The sequence below is a fragment of the Andrographis paniculata genome, unplaced genomic scaffold (assembly GCF_009805555.1).
Source record: "Andrographis paniculata isolate CXL003 unplaced genomic scaffold, ASM980555v1 Contig26END, whole genome shotgun sequence".
Lineage (NCBI taxonomy): Eukaryota > Viridiplantae > Streptophyta > Magnoliopsida > Lamiales > Acanthaceae > Andrographis > Andrographis paniculata.
The window spans coordinates 1,132,858-1,157,069 of NW_026137557.1; the positions used below are offsets into that span (position 1 = coordinate 1,132,858).

The window sequence follows — 24,212 nt, forward strand, 5'->3', positions numbered from 1 at the left end:
ATATTAATATTTATATATATATATATATTTAATTAATTACTGTTGTGGTCTATATATCAGAATAAAAATACATAAATAAATTTATTGTTGTGAATTACTTACAAAAAAACATGTAATATTCGTACAAAATTCCTTCAATTTTTTGTAATAAATTTATTTTTAAAAAATTAAGTTAATTTTTTAAAAGGAAATATTTCAAAAAATGCTTTATTTATTTTATTGGAAAAAAAATTCAAAATATTATTTTTAAAATCTTTTTTTTTTTATATATATATATAAAAAAATCCATACATATTAATTGTATGTTGTCCGATGCTAACCATAAAGCTACATATATCTAAGTATTTACAAAGTAATGTTAAATAAATATTCTAAGTATTTTAGATTATTTTATAAAATGGTTTTGAATGAATGTTCTATGATGTTTTTACGAAATGATATTCGATGAATATTCTATAACGTACTTTTTTTGTTTGCCAATATATATATATATATATATACACACAGGCTGTAAATAATTTTGATTACACCTTACTTATGTTCTCAATTTATTTTAATAAATTGATCAAAACTTTTTTTTTTTAAAATAGTTCTATTAACTGAGTAATTCTTAATATTTAAGAAAGACAAAAATAAAATAAAATAAATAAATACAAAAAACATAAGAATTAATTAATAATTTAACTCTACTAAATTAATTCTCAATTAAAAATAATCTCAGTATCTCATTTTATCTACCAAATATACTAATTTAGGTCGATTTGGGAGTTGTCCAGCCATGAGAAACAGGACCCACGTCATAAATAACTTCACGGTGACACGACCAGACGAGCTTGATGGCTTCCGGAGTGCCAATTCCAGCGCCTCTTGGATCTCCCGAAGGGCCAAACCTAAATTTATCAAAACTAAGTTTTAGTTCCATGTATAAAAGGATGAAAATTCATATTTTTAAACTTTTCGAATTTTCAAATGGTTTTCTCAACGAAATCATACCAGTGATTTTGAGGAGCCCCTGTTGTTCGTGCTCTTAATCCAACATAAGTAGTCCCATTCACCGAATTACCGACCACTTCCTATAAATTGACAATTTGTAAATATATATATATATATATATATATAGATATAAACACACACCCAATTAATCAAAGAAAAAAACCATTGGTAAATTTCAACTTACTTGTACAAACAACGGATCATTAGAAACTACAGCAGCAGTTAAATGGGCATGCATTTTCTCGAGCACATTCAGCACTAATGGAAGCTGGTCTTGTTTATATTCAGTTATAACCTATAAAGGTGGCATATACAACCAAAAGTGAGACAATATAAACGTCATATTTCGTAAGATTAAAGCGAAAGTTATCGTAATATACCTGGAAGGGGCCAAAAATTTCTTTTGTTACTAGATCATAGTTTTTCACATTCAGTATTTCCTCCAAAGGAACAAACACCGCTGTAGGTTTTATGGCCCCGTACACCAAAGGAATCGAGTGCTTTTGTAAGGGTTCGCCACCAAACAAGAGCTTCGATCCTTTAATTTCAAGCAATTTATTCATGTGATCGATCATTGCTTCTGTCGTAACCTGTGTATTAAAAGAGGTACTAAAATTAGAGATCTTATATGATATGCTATTCCGAACACCCATTAGTAATAGGAAAGGATGTGCTAGCAGTAAAGAAATACCGTCTAAAGTTACAAAAGATTAAAAATATGTTCACTTAGTGTTTTAAAAATACGTAATTCTCTGGACATATTATCAAAAAGTACAATATGCAATAGACAATATATACATATAACAATAAAATCAATGTTAAAAACAAAACAAAAGCAAAAACACACAAAACATCATTACCCATAATATTTTCAAAATCCTTTGTATCTCACAGCCAAAACACTTAAAACTATATATAAACGTAAAACAAATACTCTAATTTAACATTAATTAATTAATTAATTGAAAAAGAAACTTACAGTGAGAACTGGACCTATCGTCAAATCATCCAACTTTCTTCTAGCTGCAAGATCAGTTAACTTTTGCAAATGAACTTTTGCTCCAATTCTGTGAAAGTGAAATTATACATTATCAATACTCAAGAAAAGAGTGCTGTAAAAAGTACAGGCTTACAAACAAACAAATCGTGGATTATCAAATATTCATACGGCCTACCTCGTGCATAAACAACAATGATTGTGCAGAACACTTTTGACCACTGCATGCATATGCATCCTGATCACACACCCACGCAACGTAATCCTCCTGTACAAGAAGAAATAGTTCAAGAAAAAGAACACTAAAATTAACAATTGTTAAGACCAAATGCAAGATATTAGAATAATAAAATGTGAATGATAAAGACCTCGTGAACATCTGGTCCTAAAATTTTCCAGTCAAATCCAGCGGCTTCCAACTTGATACTACCTTTCAAGTCAAGAGCCAATTTTTCGGCAACTCTTGAACTACCAGTGAAGAGTGTCATTCGTGGTTTTGCCTGAAAATTCATATCGAGATACTTAAAAATAAGTTTGCTCATGGATCCAAAGTAATAAAAGGGACGGAAGATCAAAATGACATGATAAAGCAATGACATTTAAAAAGGAATACGGTTTTTAGTACATCATTAACTTTGTACTAACAATATGGGTAAATAAAATTAAAAAAACCTGATGTTTATACATGGACAATATATTTAAATCAAATCCCAACAAAATAAATATAAGCTTCGTGATATAACTCTTAGTAAATTGAAAAACTAACCTCCATGAGAAGTTTGTTCATTGTTTTCCCATCAGAATTTATGAAATCAACGTCCTCTACTGGCAATCCACATTCGTGAAGTAGACGTAGCATTTGTTCCATAACAATGGAAACCTGTGAATAAAAACAAATCTTTCACCATTTCCCTTCAAAGTATCCTTAATTTCGTTCTTAATTTCGTTCTATACAGGATTAAAGCATCTATGTGTATGTATTGGGAGTCGTATGTTAAAAATATGAAGAAAGATAGCCATAGTAGTTTGTTTACCTTGGTATCGACTTTGAGCAGAGGTTTGTTTCCCATATAAAGCGCACCCATTAGTTGAAGGACCGGAATCTCCAAAGGAAAATTGAACGGAGTAATGACTGTAACCTACCCACAAAAAAAAGAACCATTGAAGACATTTTGGTTCCATAAACATTTTCGAAGAAGGGAGCACATCGTTCGTAAAAAAAAAACATAATGTTTATACATAAATCATAGCAAATAGGTAAAAATAAACTACCTCTCGCATGCAGCATACACCAATAGACATCCTAGTCTTTAGATGCAGCCATAGGCTAATGCAACAAGAATACAAGAAAGACAATTGTGCACAAAGTGCACAGTCATTCTCAGAAAAACATTCAGTTCACCGAAATGAGTATCCAATCTTATTTTTTCCCACATAATACAGGTACAGGTCACATAAAATTTCTTGATCATCGATGGTAAAATTGGTATATTTTTTGACTTACCGGTCCATAAGGCCACCTGAAACCATGGCTTTGCTGACCGAGATGATTTCCAGGCACCCCGAATGACCTAGCTAGAAAACGAACCTGCCATATTTTGATAATACTTAATATGATATGGAAAGATATTACATAAGATCCATCAAAGAAAAAGGCATTAACTACTTATAATTACCTGATCACCGCAGAAATTTTCAAGAAATTTCTGAGTGACAGTAACTTCACCGAGGGCCTGTTGGTAACTCTTTGGGCTGACCCTTTGTATCAATTTTGCAAAGAAATCGGAAACCTAGCAGCAAACACAAATAAATTTACCGGTATTACATCTGAAATTTGTCAAACTACAAAATGAGAGATTAAAATGTCACCTCAGGCTGGCCAAGCTTGTTAGCTGCTTTTGCCGTAACATCCCCAAGCATAAGGTACCTGAGATGTAAGTTTAAGAAGAATTTGATTAAAACTTGGAAAAAAGTGAAAACAGAGCACCATAACACAGTTTCCCCGTAAACTCTCATTTTAATTTTATTTTAAATGTCTAAATTACATAAAAAATAATTCCAGATTGCAACAATTTAAAACACAAAATCCCTTTTCAGCCAAAAAAAATTGACAGAATACAAACTCAAACAGTAATTCTATCAACCTCAAGTACATACATTCGGTCATAGATGACAAGCAACAATAACAAAAATAAAAATAAAAAATAAAAATAAATAACAATTTTTCATAGCATAGGTGTATTAACAAAACCTAACCTTTCCGGGGCTTTAAATGGATTGTGGAGACCATGTTTGGGACACTGCCGAAGGCTTTCCACAAAAGGCTGCATAAAGATTACAATATATTTTCAGGCATATTCTTTTTATTATTAAAGACACACAAAGCCAATATAAATCTTCCTATAATGCATACCGGTATCCCCTTCTCATCAACTTCAGAAACTTTAATAAATGATTCACCATTCAAAGGGTCTGGAATGGTGATCCACTTCGAAGATTTAGTCCAGTTTCCCTGTACAGACAAAAATTGTATAATCAAAATAGCTAGAAAATTGATACAAAAATTGTGTTATCTAAATAGCTATTTTAACAATGAAATGAGAAATTATTTAAGAGATGCTTTCGTACCCAAATTCAGCACTTCAGCGGGTTGAGAACCCGATATTTCTTCAGCTTTCACCGTTGCAAAAGGTAAGGAATGGGCAAGTCTACAATATACAACAAAAGAGAGTCAATTCCATTGACAGCAACGTTAATCGTCAAATAAGCTCTTTCATTTTCGAGAACTTAATCTAAAAATCCACAAAAGAATTAAAGAAAAAAAACACCACAGCTGTGTACGGTGATATAGCCATCAAAACGTTTGTCCAATTTTCTCAAACTAATCAAAGAATTTGTCCAATTTTTCTATACATATCACGAAAATTGATAGTATATTGAAAACAATTCAACCAACTGCAAAGCAACAATCGTCAAGTACCTAGAAAACTTTGAAGGATTGATTCCATTTTGCTTCAGAAATCGAGCCACAGTTAATCCAAACATCTTGATTTCTCTGTTTGTTCTGCAGATGAATACCCTAAACAACGATTGAGAAACAAGAACATAGAGATTTCGACGAAAGTAGTAACCAGTGAATGGGAAATCGAACTGGAAAATAGCCAATTTATAGCGAAAATCCAGAGAGATTTGCTGAGTATACTATTTTGAACTGGAAAATAGCCAATTTTACCGTAACCAATTTTGGGAATATATCCATTTTTTACTTATTTGTAATTATCCTATTTATTAATTATTTATTAAACTTTTGATTATTTCTATAAAAAATTTCAACCAACTCAAAAATTAAATTTGAAAAAAAAAATCATAAATTAAATCAGTTTTGTCCAACAGCATTTTAAAATTTTTGGATTAAAATTATAATAAATATACGTATATATTGTTATTTTATATATAAGAATATTATTTAATAAAAAAAATATTCTTGGAACAAGCACAGGTAGTGTTTAGAAGTTTATTTGAATTTTTATTTCAATTTTTTATTTAATTTAATAATCTTTTGAGAAAATAAGTACAATTTTATCAATGAATTTATTGAACAAATAATAAAAAACACACAAAAAAAATCATTTATGGGTGTATTTTTTTTGTATTTAGAATTAATTTTTTTTAAAGTTTTTTAAGTAGTATTTAAAATTATAAAAATATTTATTTATTGTTTTTAAATTGTTTTATAATTAAAGATACTAACACATATATATTTATTAAAAATGATACATTTGAAAAATTGTTAATAAATATGAACAAACAACTCCTTGAATATATAACTGAAGCTATTTTTATAGAAGATTGTATATTAAAATATATATACATACATATTATCTTTTCTATTTTCAGCAAAATTCTATACAATTATTCTTAATATATACCATTCAAATAATATCATAGAATAGGGAAAATTGAAAAAAAAATTAAAGTTTCTATATATGTTCAATTATTACTTTTGTATCGTATTTATCCGATTACCAAATTATATTCTATATATTTTCACAAATAGTTATTTTTTTTTTATTATTTTTTTTTTGGTATTTGAGCCGCATGATAAAAATAATTATCGAAAATGAAATAAATCAAGGCTTTGTTTTTTTATGGTTTAAAATTTGATTTGAAATAAGAAGGTTAATTTGAGATTTTATTTAAATAATTGTACTTTTATAATTTTAAACCAAAATTAACATTTTAAATTTGACATGGTTTTTGACATGTTGGCCTACATCGTCGAACCTTCTTTCGACATGCATGGGTTGCGCTCAATGCAATTGGACTTCGTTTGATGCCGTCGAGCCTCGCTCGATAGTCTCCTTTGCTCAATGTCGAGACGAAAGTAACAATGTTAAAATATTTAATAATCAAGAATTGAATATAAAGTTTGAATGATTCATTGTATAGAATTTTGTGATTTGTTTTGGTGTCGCATTTTTAATGTAACAGGATAAAACCCATCGTGGAATAATATTACGTCGGACCTTCGCAGGACAACAAATTGACGATAAGGAGCAAATATACTTTTCGCCCAATTAAAACCCTTTTTCTCATCTTAATACTATTACTATTCGCCTCGAAAAACATATCAGTACAATTTTTATTCCATTTTTTTTTATAAATTTCTTTTTAAAACAATTAGTTTAATTTTTGAAACTAAAATATTTTTTAAAACTGCTTTATTTTATTAGAAAAAAAATTCAAAATATTATTATTATTTTACCAAAGTATATAAAAAAAAATTTATATATTACACTTTTAAACTAACATAATCATTATCTATTAAATTAATATAAATCAAAACCCTTAAACTCAAACAAATAAAGGTTATATATATAATTTTCAGTAAGATAGCATAATTAATTGTATGTTGTCCGTGCTATAAATATTGCTAAACAAATATTTATTTATATGTATAAAACTATTTAAATTTTTACAAAATAATGTTAAATGAATATTCTATCCAGATATTTTAGATTATTTTATAAAATAGTTTTGGATGAATATTCTATAATGTTTTATCTTTTAAGTTATTTTACAAAATAATATTCAATGAATATTCTATGATGTACGTTCTGATTAAACTTCACAAAAAATCATTGGCCTAATTTTACTTATTTTCTCAATTTATTTTTTTACTTTTGATAAAAAATTCTTAATATATAAAAAGGAAATACGAAAGACAAAAAATAAGAACATAAAAATTAAGTAGTAATTTAACTCTACTAAATTAAGTCTCATCATCAGAAAATCAGTAACTCGTTTTATCTACAAAATATACTAATTTAGGTCGATTTGGGAGTTGTCCAGCAATGAGGAACAGGACCTACATCATATATAACTTCGCGATGACACGACCAGACGAGCTTGATGGCTTCCGGAGTACCAATTCCGGCGCCTCTCGGATCTCCCGAAGGGCCAAACCTAAATTTATCAATCATTTTCGCGATATAAGTTCATGATTATGTAATAAAGGAAAAAGAATTTTCCATAACCTAAGGATCAACGTACCAGTGATTTTGAGGGGCCCCCGTTGTTCTTGCTCTTACTCCGACGTAAGTAGTTCCATTCACCGAATTACCGACCACCTCCTACAAATTGACAATTCGTAAATATATATATATATATATATAAACTATTGGTAAATTTCAACTTACTTGTACGAACAACGGATCATTAGAAACTATAGCAGCGGTTAAATGGGCATGCATTTTCTCAAGGACATTCAGCACTAATGGAAGCTGATCTTGTTTGTATTCGGTTATAACCTATAAAGATGGCATATATAACCAAAAGTGAGACAACGTGGTGTATATAAACATCATATTTCATAAGATTAAAACAAAAGTTTATCGTAATATACCTGGAAGGGGCCAAAAATTTCTTTCGTTACTAGTTCATAATTTTTTTCATTCAGTATTTCCTCTAAAGGAACAAACACAGCTGTAGGTTTTATGGCCCCGTACACCGAAGGAATAGAGTGGTTTTGTAAGGGTTCGCCACCAAACAAGAGCTTCGATCCTTTAATCTCAAGCAATTTATTCATGTGACCAAGCATTGCTTCCGTCGTAACCTGTGTACAAAAAAAAAAAAAATTGAAATTAGAGATCTTATATGATATGCTATTCCGAACATCTTATTTAGAATTAAACCACAGCTGCCTTGTTGGTTACAAAAGATTAAGAATATGTTCACGTAGTGTTCTAAAGATACATAATTTTTCGAACATATTATCAAAAAAGTACAATATATAATAGACAATATATATACATATAACAATAAAATCAAAACTAAAAACATAACAAAAGCATAAACACACAAAACATCTTTTATCACCTATAATTTAACATTAATTAAAGTAACTTACTGTAAGAACTGGACCTATAGTCAGATCATCCAACTTCCTTCTGGCCGCAAGATCAGTTAACTTCTGTAACAGTGAACTTTTGCTCCAATTCTGTGAAAGTGAACGGTACGGAAACTATTACACACCACTCAAGAGAAGAGTGCTATAAAAAATACAGGCTTACAAACAAAAGACTTCCATGAATTATCAAATTTCAAGACAGATTCATATGGCCTACCTCGTGCATAAACAGCAATGATTGTGCCGAACATTTTTGACCACTGCATGCATATGCATCCTGATCACACACCCACGCTACGTAATCCTCCTGTACAGTAAAAAAAAAAAAAAAAAAAAAGGTTCAAGAAAGGGAACACTGAAGTTAACAATTGTTAAGACAGAATGCAAGATATTAGAATAATAAAATGTGAATGATAAAACCTCGTGAACATCTGGTCCTAGAATTTTCCAGTCAAATCCAGCGTCTTCCAACTTGATACTACCCTTCAGGTCAAGAGCCAATTTTTCGGCAACTCTTGAACTACCAGTGAAGAGTGTCATTCGTGGTTTTGCCTGGTAATTTATATCGAGACATTTAAAAACAAATTTGCTCAAAGAGAAAAATAAAATAAAAAAGATCAAAATGACATTGTACAATGACATTGTACGGTTTTTAGCATTCTTTTGACAAGAAATACAAATGAAAGAAAGTTCGTGTACATCGTTAAATTTGTACTAACATTATGGGTAAATAAAATTGAAAAACCTCATATTTATACATGGGCGACATATTTAAATCCATTCCCAACAGAAGTTTGTAAATTGAAAAACTAACCTCCATGAGAAGTTTGTTCATGGTTTTCCCATCAGAATTTATGAAATCAACATCCTCTACTGGCAATCCACATTCGTGAAGCAGACGTAGCATTTGTTCCATAACAATGGAGACCTATGAATACAAGGATATGCGAATGAAAACATATCTTTTCCCTTCAAAGTATTTGTAATTTCGTACTATATTGGATTAAAGGATCTATGTGTATGTAATGGGGTTCTCTAGAAAAAGATTGTTCACCTACCCAATTGGGAGTCGTATGTTCACAAAATGAAGAAAGATATCAAGCAGTAGTAGTTTGTTTACCTTGGTATCAACTTTGAGAAGAGGTTTGTTTCCCATATAAAGCGCACCCATTAGTTGAAGGACCGGAATCTCCAAAGGAAAATTGAAAGGAGTAATGACTGTGACCTAAACACACAAAAAAACACCATTGAAGACATTTTGGCCCCATAAAAATTTTCGAGGAAGAGAGCACATACATAAATCATAGCAAATAGGTAAAAATAAACTACCTCTCTCACATGCAGCATACACCAATAGACATCCTAGTCTTTAGATGCAGCCATAGGCTAATGCAACAAGAATACAAGCAAGGCAAACGTGCATAAAGTGCACAGTCATTTCAGACCACAGTGATGAGTATCCAAATTTATTTTTTCCCACATTATATATGTACATATCACGTAAAATTTCTTGATCATCGATAGGTAAAATTGATATATTTTTTGACTTACCGGTCCATAAGGCCACCTGAAACCATGGCTTTGCTGGCCGAGATGATTTCCAGGCACCCCGAATGACCTAGCTAGAAAACGAACCTGCCATATTTTGATAAATATATAATTGGATTTGGAATATGAGATATGGAAATATATTACATAAGATCCATCAAATAAAACAGCATTAATTATTTATAATTACCTGATCACCGCAAAAGTTTTCAAGAAATTTTTGAGTGACAGTAACTTCACCAAGGGCCTGTTGGTAACTCTTTGGACTGACCCTTTGTATCAACTTGGCAAAGAAATCGGAAACCTAGCAGCAAACACAAATAAATTTACCAGTATTACATCAGACAAAATTTCTCAAACTACAAAATGAGAGACTAAAATGTCACCTCAGGCCGGCCAAGCTTGTTAGCTGCTTTTGCCGTAACATCCCCAAGCATAAGGTACCTGAAATGTTAGTTTAACAAGAATTTGAATGAAGTTAAAACTCATTTGAATGAAGTTAAAACTCGGAGAAAAGTGAAAATATAGCACGATAACACAGTTTCCCCATAACTCTCATTTTAATTTTATTTCAAGTATGTCTAAATTCCATCAAAAATTTCCAGATTGCAGCAATTTAAATCACAAAATCCTTTTTCAGCCTATTTTACAGAATACAATCTCAAACAGTATTCTCCCAACTTCAAGACATACATTCAGACAGCCATAGATGACAAGCAACAATAACAGAAGAAATGAACAATTTTCCATAGCAAAGGTATGTTAACAAAACCTAACCTTTCCGGGGCTTTAAATGGATTGTGCAGACCATGTTTGGGACACCGGCTAAGGCTTTCCACAAAAGCCTGCATAAATATTACAATATCTTTTCAGACATATTCTTTTTATTATTAAAAAGACACAAAGCCAATATAAACCTTTATATGATGCATACCTGTATCCCCTTCTCATCAACCTCAGAAACTTTAATAAATGATTCACCATTCAAAGGATCGGGAATGGTGATCCAGTTCGAAGATTTAGTCCAGCTTCCCTGCACTAAAAAGAGACAAAAACAAGACGTTATGATACAAAAATTGCATAATCAAATAGTTATTTTAACAATGAAATGAGAAATTATTTAAGAGTTGCTTTGGTACCCAAATTCAACACTTCAGCAGGTTGTGAACCCGATATTTCTTCGACCTTCACTGTTGCAAAAGGTAAGGAATGCGCAAGTCTACAATATACAACAAAAGAGAGTCAAATTCCATCGACAGCAACATTAATTCATTTTCGAGAACTTAATCAAAAAATCCCCAAAAGAATTAAACGAAAAAAGCCATCAAAGAGTTTGTACAATTTTCTCAAACTAATCAAAAAATTTGTCCAATTTTCTGTACATATCACGAGAATTGATAGTATACCGAAAACAAATCAAATCCGCCAAAACTATATTACGATCGTACCTCGAAAACTTCGAAGGATTGAGACCATTTTGCTTCAGAAATCGAGCAACAGTTAATCCAAACATCTTGATTTCTCTTTGTTTTGCAGATGAAAGCCCTAAACAATGATTGAGAAACAAGAATACAGAGATTTCGACGAAAGTAGTAACCAGTGAATGAGAAATCGAAGAATTTATAGCAGAAATACGGAGAGATCTGTTGAGTATACTATTTTGAACTGGAAAATAGCCAATTTTACAGCAACCAATTTTGGGAATATATATCCCATTTTTTACTTATTCAGTTCATTTGTAATTATCCTGTTTATTAATTATTTATTAACTTTTGACTTTTGCTATAAAAAATACTAACCGCAACCAATTCAAAATTTAAATTAAAAAAATTAGTTGGTTGGATTTTAAAATTATTGAACTAAAATTATAATAAATATATGATAATTAATCTTTTAAAATTATATTTTAATAAAAATTGATTAATGTATGTAAATATTGTTATTATATATATAAATATTACTACATTTGATAAAAAAAAATATTATTAGCTCTGTTATCAATTTTATTTTTATTTTTCAATTTTATTATTATTAAATTTTATTTTTGTTTTATTTTTAGTAAAAAATATTATTTTTTATTTTCTTTTAAAGGGCATACAAATAATTAATTTAACATGATAAATTTTTGGAATATTCAATGACAATTTCATTTTTTTTATTTAATTTAATAATTTTTGGAAAAAATAAATATAATTTTATCTATGAATTCAAAAAAAAAACAAATAATAAAACACACAAAATAATATGAGTATATTTTTTTTAATATTTAAATTAATTTTTTTAAAGTTTTTAAATTAGTATTTAAAATTCTAAAAATATTTAATTATCTTTTAAAAGTTATTTATAATAAAAAATAATATATATTTATTAAAAATGGACATTTGAAAATTTGTAAATAAATATAAACAAACAAACGCCTGGAATTTATAATAGAAGCCATTTTTATAGAAGATTGTATAATATAATTTATCTTTTCCTATTCTCAACAAAATTCTATACAATTATTATATACCGTACAAATAATATTATATAAATGGAAAAATTGAAAAAAATAATATTTTTTATTTATACTAAATTATAATTTATTTGATCGGCATGATCTTCACGTAGTGCATAATTAGAATACTTTATGTTGTTTTAAGATAATTGACATCTTTCACTAGGGACGCGATATTTAAAATAATAATGTTTACTTAGTTAACAATAGTGAATTGTAATATTATTTTATTATATAATTAATAATATTAAAATAAATTTAATATATAATTAAAAAAATTAGAATATCTATTTAAATATTTTAAAATTATATCGCAATAAAAAAATATACAATATGAATATTATATTGTTAAATATGTTTTAATTTAATAAATTTTATTCAAAATAAAAAATATCTCTAAGATAGACAAAAATAGAAAATATATCATTTATTGTGAGAGGGAAGGGGAGTGGGTATTAATTTTTAAAATACGTAAGATATAATTTGTCAGTAAGATAATTATTTAATTATATAAATTTTGTAATAAATTTATTAAATATATTTTATAAGTATTTTTTTTATATTTATAAGTATCTTTTATAATTATAAAAAAATATGATGATCTATTTTACATATTTATATATATACTTTAAAAATATTATATGATAATTAAATTAAATTTTATAAAATGTAAATAATAAAAGTGTAGATAATTTAACTCAATTGGAATGGAAAAAACCAAAAGAAATTATCGAAAATGAATTAAAGTGAAATAATGCTGAAAAATATGCAAGAAAAAAAAAGAGTAAAAAATGAAATGATAATGCGAATTTTACATATTTTGTTTTTTTATAATTTGAAATAAAATGTTGGTTTAAAATTTGTTCAAATAATATTTTGATATAATATTTTTTAAAAATTAATATATTTTTATTAAAAATTATGTAAAGTGAATAGGGTCATTTTTTTTGTTTACAATAATAAAAAAATCAAATCTTCTAATTCAACCTTATTTATAGATTATTTTTTAGACTACCATCTATCATGTGAACATTTTTTAAGGGTCCAACCCATTGGGCTTGAGAGATGTCATCTCTAAGCTCACCTTTAAGGCCCAAATACCTAACCCACGGTTTGTGACATGTTGGGCCATTGTCGACATGCATGGGTTTCGCTCAATGTAATTGGACTTCGTTTGATGCCGTCGAGCCTCGCTCGATGGTCTCAACATTAGCTTAACGTTTTCGGTTGTTTGTTCAACATCGAACTCTTTGTTCGGAATTCGTTCAATATTGTTGGGCCTCGTTGATTCAAAATGTTTTGAAACGAAAGTAACAATGTTAAAATATTTGGTAGTCAAAAATTGAATATAAGGTTTGAATGATTCATTGTAGAGGTGATACGATACGGTATATTGTAGGGATGATACGAATTTTATTCTATAGTAGACATTGTACCTTAGATATCGGTATGAAAAAATGTTACATAGATATCAAATTGAACTATTCGATCTGGTCGACTCAAATCGGAATATTACTGTCACATCGAACTAAAGCTCGATTTGGTTTGTCTGTTAACTAATATATATAATTATATTATTATTATTATTATCCTCCTATATTATTAATAATTTATATTTATCCAAACTTATATAATAAAAATAGTACTAAAAATAATAATATTAATAAAAAATTTGAATAAATATCCCGGTATTTATTTATTCAAAATCTCTTCAATTATAATTAATATATAAAATAGAAATATAATTTATTCCATAATATTAATTTATTGTTTCCATTAATATAATCAAAAAAATTATATGACATAATAATAGTCTCTATATCCCAATACAATAGTCTTGTTTATCTGTTCGTTCAAAACCAACAGTCTTATTTCCATAAATACTCATGTCACCATCAAATTATTCCTATATTTTCATTATTATTACACAAAAATGCTACTACTTTTTACACTAATACATTCACAAGGATAAAAAAATCTTTTACCGGTACTTTTTACCTACTATCAATATAATATCAATATTTTTTAAATCTCGTGTCCAACTCAAATAAGATCATAGTTTTGAGACGGATGGAGTATTATTTAATAATCTCCGAAATCGGGGCATTACACAACCTGCCAAAGAAAGAAAAACAAAGAAATATTGATTTGCCATCAAATCTTTAAAAGCATATCTTGGAGGTAAATTTATATAATAGTAGTTAAGGAGTATTGCGAACAAAATGGAATCAAAAGAAAATTAATCGTTGCATATAAATCAACAATTTATTCGGAATTACACTTTAATAATTTTGACTAATCGATTATTTTTTATTCTTAATTTGATATAGGAATGAAAAAATAAAACATAAATAACACTTAAAATATTAAACCAAATTCTTTTGTTACATTTTCTTTATCGGAAAAATCAACGATTTTATAAATAATAAATAAATAAAAATAATTAAAGGAGCATACCTAGTAAATTATGATTGGTGTGTTCTTTTCGTTTTTTTCTTCTATTTTTTTATAAAAAATTAATACATTACACATTTATTAATTTCATATTATTTACACAATTCTTTATATTTTAAAAAAAATATTTATTCATATTATTTTCACAAAACAAACACATATATCTAATATATAACTTAATAATATTATGAATTATATTAAAAAAATTATTGAATTTTTTAAAAATAATGTTTAAATATAATTTATAATTTTAATTAATTATTAATATTTTAAAGTTAATATACCCGTGCATATCATAGGTATTATGCTAGTAAATGTATAAAGTAAATAAATTAATTGGTTTTTAATCTTAAAAAATCAAATAAAAAATTCTATTTTTATTTTCACTTTTATTTTCATGATATATATTTTTTAATAATATAATAGTAGGATGGTTGTAATGATACTTATATACATGTTAATTAAAATGTAATTATTTTATTTTATTTTTTAATAAATATTTTTATATATAATTAATGAAAAAAATATTATTAATTTGCTTTATTCGAAAGATGAGTAGCAGAGAAAATACTCTATTTATTTATAAATTAGAAATTTAGATAAATTGTACCTTATATATATATATATATATATTAATTCCTTGTATTATCTACAAAATTTTATGTACCTAATATATAACTATTAAATTTATACCTTACAAGTAATACTATAAAGTATTTAAAATTTTGTAAACATTGAGTAGTAATTTAGTGTGTTTCTTTTGATGAGTTTGGAAAAAAATTGGTTTGATTTTGGTATGAAAATAATGTTTGGTAAAATGTTTTGTGAGAAAAAATATATATTATTTTTTCGAAAAACGCAGAATTCAAATAGTAAAATTTGAGAAAACTCGGCTAAAGAAACATATATATAAAAATAAAATAAAAAAGAAAATTGATTGTTTGAATGCGAATTTAATATAATCAAAATAAGTATTTAACATGATACTTATATGAAAATTAATTTTAATATTATATAAAAACAAAAGAAAATATTTTATACTTTTTTCGTGCGAACTTTTTATATCATATTATCTAATTATGAAAACTAAAAAAAATAAGTAACTAAATAAAAGTAAAATTCGAATTAAACCCCAATTTTTAACCAAAACAAAATAAAATCATCATTTTAATTAGCACATAGTAATAAACTATATAAAACATTATTGTATATCTTATATTAATATATATCATAAATACAAAATTTCGATCGGGATGGACGGAGTATTAAGCTTTGTTTTTTACTCAAAATTTTCTAATATATATTTTTTTTTAAAAAATAATATAATATAAATATTTATTATTTTCTCACGTAAAAAAAAAAAAAAAAGAAAATTATTTCAAATCAAAACACACAAGTTTGATGAAAAATTAATTTGGAAAATTACTTTTACATAATGTGATTAATTTATGCAGAGTTGAAATAGTCATCAAGTTTTTCGATACCTATTTATTTATTTACAACTTTCAAATTTATTTAATTACCTAGCACTAGATTTTTCAAATTTCAACTTCTTTGTCAATTTATTTTATTGCCAATTTATTTTAAATCCAATTTGAGGATACAATACATTAGATAATGATTTGTTTGGTTCCCTAGCAACTTTGCACTATGCTTTTTTATATTTATTTTTTTTCCTCAAATGTTTTTGAAAATAAGATAAATATATTTTCTATTTCTTATCTACATGATTTGAAACTCTTTACTTTTATAAAATTAGGTTAATTAATTTAATTAATTATATTAATACATTATTAGTGTTATGTAAAATTTTATTATTTAAAAGATAATATATTTTTATTAAAATATAATTTTAAAATGTTTTCTTAATTTATTTTATTGTATAGTACATCATATATATATATATATGTATAAATAAATGCTCCATCCGCTCCTATATCGTATCACATTTATTGTAAACATGAGAATTTAGGAGGAGTATAATTAGTAAATAATTAATAATATACTAGTAAAATTAATAATAATATAATGCAAAGAATCATAGATTAATATTAAGATTACTAATTAATATAATAAAAATTAAAAAATTATAATTGACATGAATTAAAATACGATTAAAATATAAAATATTTTTTCAAAAAAAAATATAATATGTCAGACGAACATAAATAAAAAAAAATATAACATAATATATGTGACGGAGTATTAGTTTCTTATGAAGTAAAATTTCTTCAAATAGAATAAATGAATCGTCATATAAAATGTGAAAATGAATTTAGATGACATAAAGTACATATATATTATTATTATTGATTTGTTCGATAAGTTTTTTTTGCCAATAAATATATGGATATATAGCTCTTTCTTTTAGCATTTGTTTTTTTTAAAAATATTTTATTATTGTACAATGTCATATGGTATATTATTTATGGATAAAATATTTTATTATTTTAATATGGTATATTATAATCGAAAATATAGTATTTTTATTGAGAATTTCCAAATTGAATAATACTCTCTCCAATACACATACGGTGAAAGATTTGATTTTCTAACACAAAAATTTAAGTGAATAATATTAAATAGAATATATCGAATATAATACGATGTGATGAGAAAAGTATATATATATTTAATTTGAATGATATAATGCTATAGAGTTTAATTAATTATTTTTTAATTTAAAAATATTAAAAAATATGTAGAACAAATCAAAATATAAAATACTGTGTGGGACGAAGAGAATAGTAATTTGAAATGCAAACCAAACACGCTCATTATATTCTATCCCACAAAATATTTGATCGGATCAATATACAAAACACAAAATACAAAAAAGTAAAGGAAAAAAAAAACATAAAAATTGCATTATTATTATTATTACTCCCTTCGTCCCATAACTAAATATCCATTTGTTTTTTGCATGTAGTTTTAGAAATATTAGTGTTATATTTGGATGCAGTAGGAATAAAGTAAAAATGACTAAAATAACCTTATTACTACAATAATTATCAATTTTGTAACGAGATTTTTTTGTTTCTAAATTCACTTGTTCTGTTACTAATGATATTAGAGATGAAATTACGTTAGCTACGTAAACTTTAGGAACAGAATTTCGTTACAAATATACTATTTTTTTTTTGTAGTGTATTAGTATGTGTGATATAAAGGTAATGACATTTGTGTAATATATTGTAACTTGTAAGGGTATTTGTAATATTAGGTAGATAGTACAATTACTTTTAAAAAAATAAATACTTTGTTATGGAACATACTAAAATAAAAAAATTGATAATTTATTATGAGACGGAGAGAGTATTATTATTAACATCCGTGTTCAATATTCCATGAAAATTTGATGTCTCAATTAATGTGGCTACTTATATAAATGCTGATTTAATTTCCCTAATTTGACTAATTAATCAACACAGTACCCCAAAAATTATTTGACTAATTAAATGAACAGTAACAGGAAATATTAATTATTTTAAATGACCTATATATAAAATTAAATAATGGAGACCGATAACTAATTTATTTAATTAATTCTAAGTCATATGCTATACCATAATGTTTGCAACAACTCATTTATTTAATTTTTTTTTAAAATATATATATATATATATTTACACGATCACCCAATATTACAATATTCAATAATTTAATCAGAGTCAGTCTCTTATTATAATTAATTAACTTAGTGTATCAATTATTTATTTTAATTAAATTCGAGCTAGATTTTTTCCAATTAATTTAATTAATAATCAGTTGCCTGTTGTTATTTTATGTAAAAAGGTCAATGGTTTTAATGGATTATTATTTTTTTTTTTTGGCATTATTTAAGGTTAGTAAAATTTCAAGAATTCCAACTATAAATGTCATTAATTTTGATACAAAAAGTAAACTTTATCTTGAATTAATGAATATATAATTCATAATTTTGAAGATAATAATAATAATAATAATAATAATAATAATAATAATAATAATAATAATATATAAAAGAGTTTGGTTTGCAATTACTTTTAAAAATTTTACTATTGAAGTTTTACTAATTCTCTATAAAAATAAAATATTTTTTTATAAGATATTATATTTAAATTACTATCAAATATATATATATATATCACCTTTGTATGCCTTGGATTTTAGTCTTATTGTTGTCAAATAAAATAGTAGTTAAATACTCCCTCCCTTCCATATATATATTCATTTGTTTTTAGCACGAAATTTTAAAAATATTAGTATTATATTAGAATAAAGTAGAAATAAAGATAAAAAGACTAAATTAACCCTATTAGTATTGTATGATATAAATGTAATGACATTTGTGTAATATATTGTAAATTGGAAGAGTATTTGTAATGTTAGTTAGATAGTACAATTACTAAAAAAAAGAAAATGTATACTTTGTTATGAGACGGACCAAAATGAAAAAAAAATAGATAAATTGTTAAGGGATGGAGGGAGTATGATATTTTGTATTAAGTTTTATTGTAAAGATAAACTCTATTAGAAACAAATACCACAATAAAAAAATCTCATAAAATAAAGATTAATCATAATATATTACTCACTCTTTATTTTTATATTTCCTACACAATTCTTTGTAACTCATGTAAAAATATCAAAATACAAAACAAACACACCCTTACTATCTTACTTGAAAACAACAAAGATTAAAAGTATACAAATGCATTTTTAAAATAAATTATTGAAGTAATTTGCCTTTGCTATTTTATATATTTATATTAAACTATATATGAATTATTATGTAATTATTTTTACCCTAATTGGTTTGTATGCATACAAAATATTTAATATAACTTCATCATTCACATACATACATATATATATATGTTTACAGGGACGGAACTACACTACCGTCCCCAACCAAATTTTTTATAATTTTTTTAGTATTAAAAATATTAATTTTTATGGATTTATATATAATTTTTTCCTCCTCCATAAAAAACTATCTAAATTCATATATAATTTTGTCATTATTATTTATTTAAATTTATTAGCTAAATATTAACTAAATTATAATATTTTGCCCCCCGAAATTTAGATGCTAGTTTCGTCACTGTGTGTGTATATATATATATATATATCTACATCATATTAATTAAATTGGGAGAAATTATTTTTTCAAAATTTATTACACTAATTAATTACATAAGTTGAATTCATATTATAATTACATGACTTCTACAAATTATATACAATTAAAAGAATTAGTGATTTTCCTCCTATCTTATGAAATTTTTATTATCTTGGTAAAAAAATCATTTAGATTTTCATTTAACATGAATTTATTCTTGTACACTTAATTTCAATTATATATTATATTTTTTTATAACTTTCAATAAAAATATACTATTTTATTTTAAAAAAATTTGAGTTGTTTCTTTTCAATTTTAAGCCCTACTCTATTTTGATGTGATGAAAATATGGGAAGTGGTCTTTTCAATTATAATGCTTTTACATGTAGAAAAGACCAACATCACACTTCTTAAAAAAATAAATAAATAAATTGAATTTTTATTTGAATATTATGTTGATTTAATATTTTATGAGCTAAAATAATATATTTTAGTTGAAATTTTTAAGAGTTAAATAGTAACAAAAAAAAATATTAATAAATAAAGTAAAACTTATGAATAATAAGTAAATAAATTTTCCATTAATCACATAAAATTTTCTTTTAAATAAGGTATTTTTGTTCAATTGTGTTCTTCTTTAATCTATTTTTTTTAAAAAAAAATAAAATTAAACCTATTAATTTCTTTCATTCAATATTTATTTTTTATTAATAAAACCATTAATTTATATTAAAATATATTTTGAATTTATATTTTTGTTTTATAGTATTAATTTTGATTTTTTCTTTAAAAAATAATTTAATTTGATATTTTACAAAAAAATATTATATTTTTATTAAGAAAAAACATAGTTGCACACACACATATATATATATATATATATATTAGTCTTATTTTCTATCTTAATAATATTAACTAGACTGAGTATATAAGTATATATATAGTTCATTTAATTGAATCCAACATTTCAATTGGTCTTTCACTTGTTCAAGGGACAAGTCCTATTATTTGACTCAATAAATTAGTAGTCATTTGCTAGGTAAGATACATTTATCTAACATGAATTTATTTACTTAAATGACAATTTGTAATCCAAAAATATAATACTCCCTCTGTCCAAAACTATAGTTTGGGTTGTGTTTGGCGCGGCATTTAAGGAATATTGATAGTGGGTAAAAAGTACGTGTAAAAGATTTTTTTGTCCTTGTGACTGTATTAGTGTAAAAAATAGTGACAATTTTGTAATAATAATGAAAAAGTAAGAGTAGTTTTATAGTAATACGATTATTTATAGAAATTAAACTATTGTTTTGGAACATAAAAAAATGCTAAATAAGACTATTATATTGGGACGGATGAAGTATTACTTTTGTACTCCCTCCGTCCGCTTACAAAGTTTACATGTTTCTATTTTGGGACGTCCAATTACAAAGTTCACATTTCATTAAATACCCTACTTTACATCACATCGTTACTTTTACACAAAAAATTAAGGGCAAAAATGTCATTACACTACTTTTAACTACTCACTATAATTAAAATACTATTATTTTTTAAACACTGCGCCAAAAGTAAATATAACCCTTGTAAATGGACAGATGGAGTATAAATTTTGTGCACGTTCTTGAGTAAGTTCCGTCAATTACATTTTACTCACTTAATTACGGTTAAAATTTGAGAAAATTATGGTTATGGTTACTTTAATTTTGATTGTAGTTTTATTTTTATTTTTTATTTTAAATATATTCAATAATAAAAATTTTATATAACAATATACGTTACAAAAAAATTGCATTTATATTACTATTTAAATCAAAACTCCAAGTGAAATGTCTTGTTTGTATTTGTGGTTATATTTATATATTTTATGTCTATATTTTGTGTATAAATAGTATTAATTAGTACGGTAAATATTTTATAAGATAAAATTATATATTTTATATAGAGTCGTAGAATTACATAATAAAGAAATTAAAAAAGAACAAAACCATGTAATTTTGTTTTATATATATATATTTGATACTTTCTTTTCATCATACTTTTATGATTTTACAAAAAAAATAAAATAAAATAAAATTATATAAAAGAAAAGTATAATAAAAATAGATCATGTTGAAGAGGTATCTACAAAAGTATGACAATAAATAATAATACCTTCGTCCCACATACCGTATCTGTTACACTGTAGACACTGTATTTTAGGAAGGGTGTAATTAGTAGATAATTAAGAATATATTAGTGAAAATAATTATCCTATAATATAAATAATTATAAATTAAGATTAAGATAACTAATTAGTTTAATTAAAATTTTAAAAAAATAAAATTAAAAAGTTTAAAATAAGATTAAAGTGTATAATCATTTTCCAAAAGATAAAAGTGATATGGTATGTGGGACGGACAGAAACGGCAACGTGGACATGGTATGCGGGACGGAGGGAGTAATACAAAAGTAATAATTATTAGGCATATGTATAAAATATTAAATATTATTTTTTTCCCATAATATTCATTTTTTTTTATCCATATATAGTAAATAATATCCCTATATTTGAACATATATACCAAAATAATAAATTTTTATAAACAAACATAAATCATAAGATTTATTTATTTTTTTTTAAATTTCGAACGATTTTTTTTACTATGCAACTAGTACGATTTTAATAAAAATGCATATTCTATTTCATTAAATATTACATCAAAAAATACTATTTAAACTAAAATTAAATGAAAACTCAAACTCAAATAAAGAACACAGGCCAAACAAACCCTAATATGATTGTTGAAAAATAAACTCTTAAATCAGAAATATATATATAATTACAAAAAATATCATTCACGTATATCCAATTATCATATTCGTTCTTTATTTATCTTACCAATAAAATATATCTTACATGTTTGTAAAATCATCATTCGGTCGCGCGTGATGTTCACACAATTACGGCTGTCCCACGAGCGGCCACATGTGGCCAAATGACAAAAATAATACTTTTGCAAATATGTAAAATATATTTTACCAACGAAATAAATAAAAGAAAAAAGTGATAATTGAAAAAAGTGATAATTGAATATATATATATATATATATAAATGATATTTTTTGAAAATTTTCCTATATATGTATGGGTTAAAAGTTAATATCTTACTTTACATATAAATCCAAAATTAAATTTGTGTGAAATTGAATTTTTCTAAAGTGAATAATATCTAATTAGTACACCCTCCGTCTCAGAAGTATAGTTTTAATTGGGTTGGACACGAGATTTAAAGAATATTGATACTCCCTCCATCCAGCTACAAAGTATACATATTTCTATTTTGAGATGTCCAATTACAAAGTAACCATTCATTAAATACCCCACTTTTTTCCACAAATACCCTTACTTTACATCACATCATTAATTTTTATACTAAAAAGCAAGGGCAAAAATGTCATTTCACTACTTTTACCTACCCACTATAATTAAAATACTATTATTTTTTAAACTCCGCGCCAAAAGTAAATGTATACTTTATCCGTGGACGGAGGGAATATTATATTGATAGTTGATAAAAAGTATGAGTAAAGACTTTTTTACTCTTGTGAGTGTATTAGTGTAAAAAGTAGTGACAATTGTGTAATAAAAATAAAAACGTAGGGGTAGTTTTATGGTGATATGATTATTTATGGAAATAAGACTATTGTTTTAGGACGAACAAAAATGATAAACAAGACTATTGTATTGGGATGAAGAGAGTATAAAACTGCCTCAGTTAATTCCAAAAAATGAAGAAAATAATTAATCAACCTAATAAGTGTTAATTAACATCATTCATTCAACTTTAACTACGATAAATTATTATTTTTTTTTGTAAGTATTATTATTATTATTATTATTATTATTATTTAAGACATTAGGACCAATTATTAAAGGTCAACGTTTTGGATCCCTATGTAGGATTTGTAGAAATAGGGAAAGTCAACTGCTTTGAATACCGCACGTTTACAACTTGATCCTAATTTAATTATTGAGCTCTACAGAAATGAAATTATTTTTAAATTAATAGATTTATTTATAACTTACCCATATTTTTAAAAAGACCTACTATTTTTTCTTACTATTTAAAACTAGGCAACATTCCTTTTTATTTTTAAAAATATTGTATAAATTCTTCAAATTCTAAAATTCATATATTTATGGAGATGATTATTGTTTGAAATATT

At 25.3% G+C, this 24,212-nt stretch overlaps 1 protein-coding gene and 1 pseudogene across 1 annotated transcript; both read right to left on the reverse strand.

The window, feature by feature from the left end:
* Positions 1-616: 616 nt before the first annotated feature.
* LOC127246089 (probable aldehyde dehydrogenase) lies at positions 617-5,183 on the reverse strand (annotated as a pseudogene).
* Positions 5,184-7,222: 2,039 nt separating this feature from the next.
* LOC127246088 (probable aldehyde dehydrogenase) lies at positions 7,223-11,619 on the reverse strand. The gene is made up of 16 exons (XM_051267295.1): positions 11,396-11,619; positions 11,087-11,166; positions 10,882-10,985; positions 10,725-10,792; positions 10,334-10,391; positions 10,138-10,251; positions 9,951-10,034; positions 9,520-9,624; positions 9,214-9,327; positions 8,820-8,951; positions 8,617-8,706; positions 8,400-8,489; positions 7,896-8,105; positions 7,690-7,800; positions 7,544-7,623; positions 7,223-7,456 (listed from the first exon to the last, which is right to left on the reverse strand). The coding sequence occupies exons 1-16, from the start codon at positions 11,458-11,460 to the stop codon at positions 7,318-7,320; spliced, it is 1,644 nt and encodes a 547-aa protein (XP_051123252.1). The 5' UTR covers positions 11,461-11,619; the 3' UTR covers positions 7,223-7,317.
* Between the last annotated feature and the right edge of the window lie 12,593 nt (positions 11,620-24,212).

What these genes read in the sequence shown, in the direction of transcription:
- LOC127246088 (XM_051267295.1), bottom strand. Translation starts at nt 11,460, where the DNA reads ATGTTTGGATTAACTGTTGCTCGATTTCTGAAGCAAAATGGTCTCAAT. An exon ending in CCATTTAAAGCCCCGGAAAG is followed by an intron (nt 10,392 to 10,724) that starts GTTAGGTTTTGT and finishes CTAACATTTCAG; the next exon opens with GTACCTTATGCTTGGGGATG. An exon ending in TAGGACCAGATGTTCACGAG is followed by an intron (nt 8,707 to 8,819) that starts GTTTTATCATTC and finishes TTTACTGTACAG; the next exon opens with GAGGATTACGTAGCGTGGGT.